We start from the raw sequence: 12,107 nt of genomic DNA, 5'->3' as shown, positions 1-12,107 counted from the left end.
TTTCGTGTGACTATCAATTCAAATATTGATCTTTGTCAGACGTGCATAAATTATAGATACATAGTACAAACTAGTAATGAACAAACATTAATAATATTATGCAATATTGATGCTAGTGGTGTTTCTCATTAACAATAATTAATAAAATTGAAAAAAATGTATTGGTGTATACATTTGAAATTATTAACAATACACAATTATAATATTAAATGACATTTTAATACATGAGTACAAAATGTAGAAAAATATTTAAAAGTTAATATGGATTAAATAAAAAAAAATTTATTTAATACACATACATTAGAAGCATTGTGTTTTCAACCACTATAAAATATGAAAAAAGTTTGGCACGTATATGAGACTACATTGAAATCGATAAAATTGACAGTAATTAAAGAAGAACATAATTTGTTTTAATATAATTATAAACTCAGTCAAGGTTTAACCAGTCGATTTTGGTGTATACCGTCGTTGTTACATTGAAAAAGCATCAAGCAGTAAAATAATATTTTTAATAACATAGAAAAATCATAATAAATAGTTATATATATGTATGCATATATAAATACATGTATGTATTTATTACATACCAATTGAAACATACATTTTCCACAAAGTAAAAATTATTATTGTCTTTAAACTAATTATTTACCTTTGACATACTCTTTTTAGTTTGCAATACATAATAAAATGTTATCATTAAGTACAAAATAAATACTTAAAATATTTACTCAATATTTAGCTATAAGAAGGTTATTTACTATTTTATACATAGTTATTATAAACTATGAATTTACATTTATATAACTTGTTTAGTATTTTAATTTTCATTTGTTAATTATTTATATTTTGATTTTATGGACAACAATTTTCAAATTATGTATGTAAAAATAAATAATTAATTAAACAATAATAAAATTTGCTTGATATTTGATGAAAAAGAGTACACTTCAGACTTAAAAAAATAACAAATATACAGGGTGATTTTCACTTGCACTTAAAAGCTATTAGTATTTAAAAAAAATGTAATAAATAAAATTTTTTTTAATCAAATCTGATCTTTCTTTTAAGATGATGTTTATTTTATAGTACATATTCTAAAGCAAAACAACTTACCGAAGAATTTAATTTACAAACATAAATTGTTTATTATGTAAGAAGTATTTAAATTTTTGAAAAGAGGAGGGAGCAATTTCCTTGAATATATCACTACACTAAATATTTTTATGTTTTTCACAATAAAAACTAGTAAATAATTACCTCATTAATCAACACAATTATATTTGCTTTAGAATATAAATAAAAAATAAAAGTTGCAATTTAAACAATTATTTAAAGAAAAGAATAAATAATAAAACTTAAACATTTCCTATATTATAAGTATTTAGAATAAAAAATCATTTTCTAAAACAAAAATCAATTGAGGAAATAAGTGTTATGAGAATCACCTTGTATAAAAACAAGTTATTTAGACCTTATTTAAAGATAAGGTCTCTCATAAACAAAATATAAGTGTCTTATTTTATACTCTGGAACACACATGTTGTGAATTAACAATTATGAAAAATTATTAAGTAATAATAAAAATAATAACTTTACTAAAATTTTAAGAAATGCCTTAGCAAATTAATTTAGTTCATAAGTCATGGATAAATGCAATCTTAAATGTCCATTTTGTTCGACTGTATTTTTGTAGATATAATTTACTTGATCATTTCCAAATATTTTTGTTTATGTTTGTTTAACATCTCAGTCACAGTGACAAGTTTTTTCAATGAAGGTTGAGTTTTACTAATATTTTGAAGTTCAGTTAAATGTGTTTTACAAATATGATGAAGAGTACCTAAATTACGAGCAGGATCACCTTTAATTTTCTCTCCCTCAGATTCTGGTTTTTCAGTTACATTGGACAACTGATCTAAAAACACAACCATCCTCTCTTTATTTTTTAGTATAAATGGATTGACCACTTCCATATAAGGCTCTTTACCACCAAACTCTACCAAATTGGCTAAGTTTTGCAAGCATTTCGCTACCATAATAAGTGATCTAGCTGCCATGGGTGGGGGTGGTTCAGAAATAAGATTGAATTGTCTAGGATTTAAAATTGCTGGACATAGGAGCCGTAAAAATATAAAACCAGATACTACTCTGGTCCGTACTAATCTTTCATGTGGCCACTTATTCATCACCATTCTCTGTAAACATCCACATATATACCGTAAAGTACGAGGACAAGCATCAGCTGACATAAATATGGACTGAGTGATTTCATCTAAGACTAATAATAGAAATTCAGCATTGTCACAAGCATCATCCGGAGATTCCATTTTGCACGGATTAAGTTCACATGACTGTTTACTTTCTAATAATTTAAACACAGTTTGTTGTATAGCAGATTTTAAGAAATCTGAACAAACTGACTTCATGTACAAATCCATTAAAGTTGTAGTTAATGATGCAGCTCTAAATAGTGTAGTAGTCTCATCTTCTTTCATAATCTCTACATCATTCAAACTTCTTAAGAGATCAGCTTCTTTTTTCTCGTGTCGAAAAATTCCCATTAGAGAAGTAGCTAAAGGCATGCGGTCCTGATGACAAATATCAGCTAGAGCTCGCACTGCTTCTAGATCAGAATCAAGAATTAGCTGCTTCATTGGTGAATATTCTTCAGTTGGCATGATTTGATCATGTAAGTATCTAGTACGTAACCGTAAAGAACCCCATTCACCAATTGGTGTTATACCACTTAAGGGATACCAATCTTCAACTTCCGCTCCATTATTTAACTTTAATGTACTCAATTCAACTGTTAAATCAGCTACTTCAGTATCTTTAGATCGTTTTCCTTTGTTGTAAATACTAACAGTGAATGACAATACATCAGAAGGTACATCGTCCAAAATGAATTCTTCATCAAATACAGGATCAGGTCCACTTTTAGCTCGAGTCCTACCTACTCTCACTTGATTAAGAGAAATAATACAAAATGGATTTGGCACAAGTTTGAATGGCAAACGATGTGCATCCAAAATATGTAAATGTAGACAACGCAATTCACGTAGTTTTTGTGCTTTAGGAACTATTGACAATTGAGTGCTACAGTACATTCTCAGAGCAGAAACCCAATCTTGAAATAAATCTTCTACTGTAATAGATAAATATGTTATAGTGGCTATACATGGTAAGGCTTTCTCTACTAACTGAAAACAATTAGGCCTATCAAACACACTTTCGTGTACTGGGTATAGATAAGCACAGCTCAGCTCTATCAAACCTTTAGGTTTAGTTCTTTTAGGGTTATCATAGAAACATAAATGACTATCTCCTTCTTCAACTAACAAAACAAAGTACAATGACTTCCATTTCTTATTTTTATCATTTTTCTTATACATATACCCTTGCATTTTAATTCCTTTTTCTTTTTTAAGCCCAACTTGTTCTCGACACTCCCTAAGAGTTGCATATATTTTTTCAGCTTGCTGTACTTCTTTTTGTTTAATTTGCAGTTCTAATAATTCATTTGAGTTACGACATACAGGCATCACAAGGGTATGCCCTTCAACTATCTGTTCCTTGCGATATCTATTTATGACAGCATCTAAACATTCAAATGTACGACCACCCATTAAATAGCGTACTCCTTTCTTCTCAATTCGAAACCTTTGAATCTGATTGTTGACATGAAAAAACAACGAATAATCTCCTGGTGAATTATCACTTGGTCTTACTAAGAAACTCCCAGGACCAGTTTTAACCAACATGTCAACAGCTTCATTTTTTGTAACACAAGGATGAAACCAATCAAAAACGGTATTTGGGTCAATATTCTCGTCTAAATTATCAACCTGAAATTATAAGTGTTCTATTATTTAAGATTTAAATAGATTATTTTATGAATTTAATATTTAACCATGAAAAAAAAGTAATATAATTACAATAAGTAAAAAATAACATTTAATATTAAATATCAGTTAAAACCTATTTAATTTATTGATAAAATTAATATAGTAATGTATTACAACTTTTAAACTTAAATAAACCCTATAACTTTATCATTGACACTGAAAAAAAAACTAGTGAAAAGTTCTAATATTGGAGACACTATTATATTTTGCTACATTCAAGTTCATACCTAATATCTACTGCAAAATATATATTTATTTAATATCTATTTTTAAAAATAAAATTTTTAACTATACAATAAAGCTCATAGAATATATAGAAATTAAACTGAAATATTTTAATAAACAAAAAAACATTGTTATTTCAACTAAGCAAATTAAATTTTCTACTTTTATACTAAAAAATAATAAAAATTTTAACTTACTAAGTCTCTAAAAATCATTCCTTGTTCTCCTGTTCTATGAGCAGTAACCCATAACCAACCATCTCCCATATCATTATGTACAAAGAATATGTCACCTTTTTGAAATGTTAGTTCATCTGTATCTGGCATTTTAGTATAAGGTAAAATTGCTACAACCCGCTGTTTATCATTTACTGGTTCAGGTGGTGCTACTGGATGTAACAGCCTTTCTCTCTTCAACAAGTCTGAACAATTTGTGTAATAGCCAATCAAATCAGATAGACTGTCAAATTGTCGGCCTCCTATGTAGAAATCTCCACATACCGCAGTCACTCTAAAATGATTAATACCAGTACGTCCCAGGTACGATAGCACATATGACCCTGGCTTACGATCGCTTTCACGCACCAAATAACTACCAGTTTCCGACTTTAACCACAATCTTTCCTCTGCTGCATATCGACTCAATCGACCATGGTACCAATGATTCTCAGGAGGTGCTTGTAATAACGACACATTTGATCCATCCGGTTCATCATGTTCCAAGAATGGATCAAAATCTTGATCAAGCATGTCCTGGCTGTCTTCACTGTTGAGACTGAGTGTAGTCTGCACCTTGTCGCGTAACATCATACCAGGACCACCTCTTATGAACTCGGCCATGGTTTTCTTTAAGAAGTCAATTTTGAACAGACTCCAAACTAACTCATAATTTCATTGTACAACAATTTTCAAAGGGTTTATTAGCTGGCGACGGACCACAACACAGCAGCAGCAATAGTTCACGAATATGGGTTTACTACATTAACAGTGTACAACTAATGATGAACAATACTAAAAACATTAGTTTTTATTAATAATTGATTAAATAAAAAATAGTTCACTGATAACGACATTCATTATTATTATTTGAGATAACAGAACGTTATCAAAACTATATAGTTTTGGTGTTTCGTGGTTAAGAGAAACATTTTGACCATGATTTAAGCTGTAACCATTGTTACCACCGGGGATAATTTACTCAACGATGCGATTTTACCGGCTTATCGTATATCCTGATAAAAACGTTTACAAAACACAAAGTTTTAAAATGAACAACAATCATTCGAATGTTACTCTTTTCATCTAATATGGTTGTCGTGTAACACAACATAAACACTTAAGACTGAGGCAGCAACAGTTATACAAATCGAAAATGGATACTAATATAGAACAATATCCACCAGTGGTAAGTGAACAAATATAGTTTTGTTAATTAGTAAATTTTGTAAATTTAGTTCTATACAAATTGTATTATATTATGTCGTTATTTGATGTATTGCAGAATTGGGGCAATGAAAAACTAGAAGAAGCACAGGACTCAGTTAATGATAATCCTTGGGATGTTGAATCTTGGGCAATATTATTGCGCGAAGCACAGACACGATGGATAAATGATGTACGATCCTTCTTTGAAAAACTTGTTACAACCTTCCCAACTTCTGGTCGTTACTGGAAGTATTATATTGAAATGGAAGTATGTTAAAATTAATATATATTATATAATGTTGAGTTTAGTCTGGTACAAAATATTTCTTTACCTAGGTCTCAAAATATCTTGCTATACAAGTTCTTTTTACATATTTAAATAATTTTTTAATATGTTAGGAATAAGTAATAAGTACCTATATTAAAATTGAAACTCTTGAAATTAATCCTATAAATTATATATTGTTAATGTACTAATTTTTGTTATTCCAAGTTGTAAGAGATTTTAAAACTTTTTTGTAAAATATGTTAATATGATTTTAAAGTATTTCAGGTTAATTAGATTATAAAATTTGAACAGTACATTATAATTATTAAATACTTAAAGAAATGTATTAGATTTATGTTAATATAACTAGCTACTATTATAATAATAATGATACCTTTTGATATTTAGATGCGTGGTCGGAATTTTGAAAATGTTGAAAAGGTATAGTGATAATAAATTATATTTAAAATACAAATGGTAATTTAATTTTAATTTTAATATTTATTCATTAGCTTTTTCAACGATGCCTTGTGAAAGTACTGAATATTGAATTATGGAAACTTTACCTTGCTTATGTGAAAGAAACTAAAGCACTGTTACCAACTTACAAGTAAATATTATTAAATCAAATTAAATATTAAATTTAATAACTTATTTACATCAACATTATAGAGAAAAAATGGCTCAAGCTTATGATTTTGCCTTGGAGAAAATTGGTATGGATATACATTCACATAACATTTGGCAAGATTATATTACATTTTTAAGTAGTGTTGAAGCTGTTGGTTCATATGCCGAAAACCAAAAGATTACAGCAATCCGAAAAGTGATTGGATTTTACCTTTATTTTATTGTTTTGACAGTATTGTTTTAGTAGCTTGTATTTTAGGTGTATCAACGTGGTGTTGTAAATCCCATGATTAATATTGAATTGCTATGGAAAGAATACTTGGCTTTTGAGCAGAGTATTAATATTATGATTGCTGATAAAATGATGATAGAACGAAGTAGAGATTATATGAATGCTAGGAGAGTTACTAAAGAATATGAAGTAGTTATAAGAGGATTAAATAAAAATTATCCTAGTGTACCACCAACTGGAAGCCTTGATGAGATGAAACAAGTTAGTATTTTATTTTTATGGTATTAAAGATTTTATACTCATTTATGAACTTATTAATCCTCATAGGTAGAGCTGTGGAAAAAATATATCACTTGGGAAAAAGCAAACCCTTTAAATACTGAAGATACTGCATTAATAACAAGACGAGTTATGTTTGCTTTTGATCAAGCCCTTTTATGCATGACTCATCATCCTGACTTTTGGTATGAAGCTGCGCAATTTTTAGATGGAAGTTCTAAAATCCTTTTAGAAAAAGGAGTAAGTATCTGTCTATAGTTACCATGTATCTGTTAATTTTTTTTTTTTTTTTAATTTAGGATATATCAGCAGCTAAACAATATAGTGACGAAGCAGCTAATGTTTATGAAAGAGCCATCGGTACTGTATTAAATACAAGTATGTTATTACGTTTTGCTTATGCTGATTTTGAAGAAGGGAGAATGAATTATGATAAAGTTCATAGTATTTACAAAAGTTATCTAGAAAATGAAATTACTACTGATCCAACGCTGGTATAAATATTAAAATCATCGTTTTATTGTGTATTCAGTTTACTGTATATTTTTGTTTACAGACATATGTACAATATATGAAATTTGCTCGTCGTGCAGAAGGAATTAAATCTGCAAGAGCTGTTTTCAAAAAAGCTAGAGAAGACTCTAGATCTAAATATCATGTTTATGTCTCAGCTGCTTTAATGGAGTATTATTGTAGTAAAGATAAGAATATTGCCTTTCGTATTTTTGAACTCGGCTTAAAAAAATATTGTGATAACCCTCAGTATATTATTAGTTATATAGATTATCTTTCTCATCTAAATGGTATGAAATTCATCGATGTTTTAATGTATTAAAATATTCATTAATCTGACTATTTTTCTAGAGGATAATAATACAAGAGTATTATTTGAAAGAGTTTTATCAAATACAAGTTTAGAACCAGAAAAATCTGTGTAATTATTATAGTTTAAAATTAATTACTTATTTATAAATATTAATTTTATAAACTGGTTTGTTTAGTGAAATATGGAATCGGTTCCTTGAGTTTGAATCAAACATAGGTGATTTATCAAGCATACTGAAAGTAGAAAAACGAAGGTCAGCTGTCCTTGGAAAGGTAATTGGTAAGAATTAACAAATATTCAATTGTATTATTAATTTTAATTTTATATTTAGCTAGTCGAGTTTGAAGGCAAAGAAACTGCTCAACTTGTTGATAGATACAGATTTTTAGATCTTTTTCCGTGTACAAGTCCAGAGTTGAAATCTGTTGGTTATAACGAAGTTACCATTACATCCTCTAAGACCATGCATAATTCTACTCAAAGGTCTGCTATTATTGATGGGTTAGACGATTTAGATAATCGACCTAATGAAAAAAGACTGCCCTTGCCAGATGTTTCTCAAATGATCCCTTATAAACCTAAATTGAATGCTTTTCCAGGCGAACATATCGTACCAGGTAAAGTAAAAGTAATCAATCATTTATTTTCAATATGTCACTAATAATATTTAACAGGGGGAACTTTTCCACCACCACCTCCTGCTTGTCAATTAATGCAAGTACTACCACCTCCTGGTTGTTTTCATGGCCCATTTGTATCTGTGGAAATGCTTATGGACATTTTTCTCAGACTCATTCTTCCTGACAAGGGTAAGTTATTCAATTAATTAAAATTCTAAAATAAATATTTATCTACATGTATATGTATAATTTTATTACCTATACCAATATTAATATTTTACCAAACTGTATAATAGTATCTCATTGTAATATGTATATTTTCAATCAATCATTAATATCATTTATTTTTTCTATATCTTGTATGTAGTTAACACTCTGCTTCTATAATTAATATACATTTAAATTCAATTTTCTTAATTCATTATTTTCTAACTTAATAATTTCAAACAAAATTATTAATATAATTTATTATAGTTATAGTGTTATAGTAATTATAAATAAACTTTTTTTATGAATAATCTTTTGATATATTCACTTAAATTAAATAATAATCAACAAATTAAATAAATAATAAAAATATAAATATTTGTTTAAAAAAAAAATTGATTTATTTCGTGTTCAAAATATTAAATTTAGTTATGGGAAACATTATTTGCTGGAAATCTTATTTTTCATTTTTTTTATTAAAACTAGTAATTACTAGTTAAACATTGTGATTTTTTTAAACCTGCCACTACTAACATAGTTTTAGATAATTAACTAATTACTAATAAGAATTGTTTTATTAATATACAACTAGTATACCTATTGCGAAAATTCACAATAGATAATTTATTTATATAATAAAAAGTAAAGGTACAATCGAATCAATACATAAACACATTTTAACTAATCATAAATGAGTATCATATCAAAAATTGAAAGACATATTGAAATGACAGAGAGTGTTTATTAAAATATATTTTCTACAGCATTAGGATAGACTATGTATGAGAGAGTGTAATTATTTCATAAAATTATTTTACAGTGCTTCCTTCCAGACAATATTAGTTAATATAAGTAATAATATTAGTATTGTTTGTAAATTGTTTGTTGTTATATCACTAGGTAAGAGCCAATGAGAATGCAATATTTGGAAAAAATTGAAAATAAAGTTGATTGTGCACGCATAACTTTCTTCAAACTCAACAAGTTTAAACAGTTAATAGTTCAAAAGAAAAAGCATGATCCACTGAGTGTTCTTAGACTCTTGTGTCAACAGCCTACGTTAATTAGAACTATAATTATTGAGGTTTGAGTGAAGAAAAATACTGAAAAATCTTGAAAAAATTGAATGTAAAGTTGATTGTGCACGCACAAAATTCTTCAAATTCAACGAATTTAAACAGATGTAGCTCAAAAGAAAGAGTTTGATCCACTGAGTGTTCTGAGAGTGAGACGATTAAGATCCATTCATTAATAGAAGATCTATGAGAATTCGAATTACTTGAGTGAATGTATCTCATAAAAAATGTACTGGGAAGAATTGCGTTGATGGGAGTTGAGTAAATTTCAATGATTGATGACATATCCATGTCTACTTTTCATTTAAAAAAAAAAATGAAGAAAATCGGCCAGATAGAACGGCTAGACGGACTGAATTTAGTTTTCATACATTTTTTTATTAATATACAATTTGTTATTTTATCTAAGTATATATAATCATGTGTGTATGTATATACATGTAAATATAAATAATTTTGTTACATAATCATTTTAATCATTGAAATATCAAGCTTATAAATAGATATATAGAACAAAATTATTTTTTATTTATGTCTTAAAATATAAATCTTAAAATAACGCGAAGTTGCCACCAGAGTAATTTGTTTCGAATTAGAAGATTAAAAATTAATTCATCAAGTATAAATAAAGTACTATTTATATATTTAAATATTTTCCAAGTATAAGATTATAGAAATTTACTTAATTTTCAAATATTCAGTTGGTCTACAGTATTAAACAAAAAGTAGAAATTCAAATAAATATTTAGTACATAGTTATTAGTATTACTTGAAATTATTATTTATTATTTAACATATAAATAAAATTCTTAAATGTATTAAAAATTATAATTTAAATTTACTATTTAAACTTGAAGAAAATAAACTTGTTGATTTCATAAAATAATTACATATATTTAATTAAAGTTTTTCAGTTATTTTAATGATAAAAAAGAAAATGGTTTATTTTCATAAATTATTGTATTAAATATAGAAGTATAAACTTTAATTACTTTATGGATTAAATAAAAACTAACATACTAATAATCCTTTGCAGCTATGCAATTTAATTAACAATGAAACCTAAATTATTCAATAATGTCATGTCACTATTATGTAAACTTATTTATATTATACTTATGTTGTAGTACCAATGCCAAAAGCTGAAAATGGATGTGATGTCAAACTATTTGATACTGCTGTGTCCGTGCAATGGGCCAATGAAGATACAACACATGGTAGTTCTAGTAAGAAGAAGCGCAAAATAGCAGGATTGTCTGGCAAAGGTGATGACAGTGATGATGATATAAATCTAGTGCCACCTCAATTTGATATTTATCGTGCTAGACAACAAAAACGTGTGACAAAATAATCTTTTAAAAATATTAAAAAGATTATTTTTAACAAATGTAAATAGTTATTTTAATTAAATAATTATTTTTACCATATACATTAAGAAACTACACTAAATGTGTATGTAATGTGTAATATACATTGAATTGGTAAAAAAAAATTGTTTATTTCCATGAATAAACATTTTATATTTTTAATTAATTATTCATTCTATTTACTAAACTATTGTGAGTGATATGTGTACTGATAAATCTTTCTTGGTTTAAATTTGCTATTTTACACCTTAAGTGATTAATGTGAAATTAATTAAAGAAATGAATGTGAATTAAATTTCACAAATTTATTTTATATTTTTTAGTACCAGCATTGCATTATATAAAGATAAATTAATCAAAAATAAATAAAAAAAAAAGATTACTTAATCTTAGTTTTTTCAACATTAATTTGTAACTTTATTGTGTATAGTGCTATGATATATAGTTATCTTGTTTCTTCTAGTAATTAATCTATATCTTAGAATTTCTCCTTCAAAAGCTAGTTAAAATATGACTAATTTGTTAATTGTTCATTTAAAGGCTTTTTTATTTTGATAATTTAATTTATTTCCACATTATTAAAAGAAAATTGTATATGTTTAAATAACAATTAGAGAAACTAAACAGAAAGAAAAAAGTAGTAAGTTAAATATATTTTAATATTTAAATTGAATATAGTTTCATCAGGGATCAGCTCTAAACCCTTATTTGTTCTCTGTGATAATGAATGAAATTATAAGAGGCATACAGGGTGAGGTACCATAGTGTATGATGTTTGCTGATAATATAGTCTTAGTAGGAGAAAATCTGGAAGTAGTAATAGGTTGGATGAAAGAGGTTAGCTCTTGAAGGAAAGGAATTGAGAATTAGAAGAAATAAAAGAGAGTATATAGAATAAGGAACGAAAATGTGAGAGGTAGTGTTGGTGTAGCATCTATAGTGGACAAGATGAAGAAAACAGACTGAGATAGTTTGGCATATGATGAGACAGGAAGAAATAAATGTAGTAAATGTTGTTATGAAAGTGATTGTTGAAAGGAAAAGA

The 12,107-nt window shown here is 27.1% G+C and overlaps 2 protein-coding genes across 2 annotated transcripts; one reads left to right on the top strand and one right to left on the bottom strand.

The window, feature by feature from the left end:
• Window positions 1-1,444: 1,444 nt before the first annotated feature.
• LOC112688389 (ras GTPase-activating protein 1) lies at window positions 1,445-5,187 on the bottom strand. Its single transcript, XM_025561552.1, has 2 exons — window positions 4,331-5,187; window positions 1,445-3,848 (listed from the first exon to the last, which is right to left on the bottom strand). The coding sequence occupies exons 1-2, from the start codon at window positions 4,970-4,972 to the stop codon at window positions 1,704-1,706; spliced, it is 2,787 nt and encodes a 928-aa protein (XP_025417337.1). The 5' UTR covers window positions 4,973-5,187; the 3' UTR covers window positions 1,445-1,703.
• A 166-nt stretch (window positions 5,188-5,353) lies between these two features.
• LOC112688408 (protein suppressor of forked) lies at window positions 5,354-11,182 on the top strand. The gene is made up of 14 exons (XM_025561573.1): window positions 5,354-5,537; window positions 5,634-5,825; window positions 6,234-6,266; window positions 6,338-6,435; window positions 6,498-6,651; window positions 6,715-6,948; window positions 7,015-7,206; window positions 7,266-7,460; window positions 7,523-7,769; window positions 7,831-7,900; window positions 7,968-8,064; window positions 8,124-8,409; window positions 8,467-8,601; window positions 10,823-11,182. Exons 1-14 carry the CDS (start codon window positions 5,505-5,507, stop codon window positions 11,044-11,046), a joined length of 2,190 nt encoding a protein of 729 aa, XP_025417358.1. The 5' UTR covers window positions 5,354-5,504; the 3' UTR covers window positions 11,047-11,182.
• Window positions 11,183-12,107: the final 925 nt, after the last annotated feature.

This window comes from Sipha flava, unplaced genomic scaffold, assembly GCF_003268045.1.
Source record: "Sipha flava isolate LNK unplaced genomic scaffold, YSA_version1 38_pilon_pilon, whole genome shotgun sequence".
Taxonomy (NCBI): Eukaryota; Metazoa; Arthropoda; class Insecta; order Hemiptera; family Aphididae; genus Sipha; species Sipha flava.
Note: the sequence above shows the minus strand (reverse complement) of the source record. Positions and strands in the feature narration are given on the sequence as shown.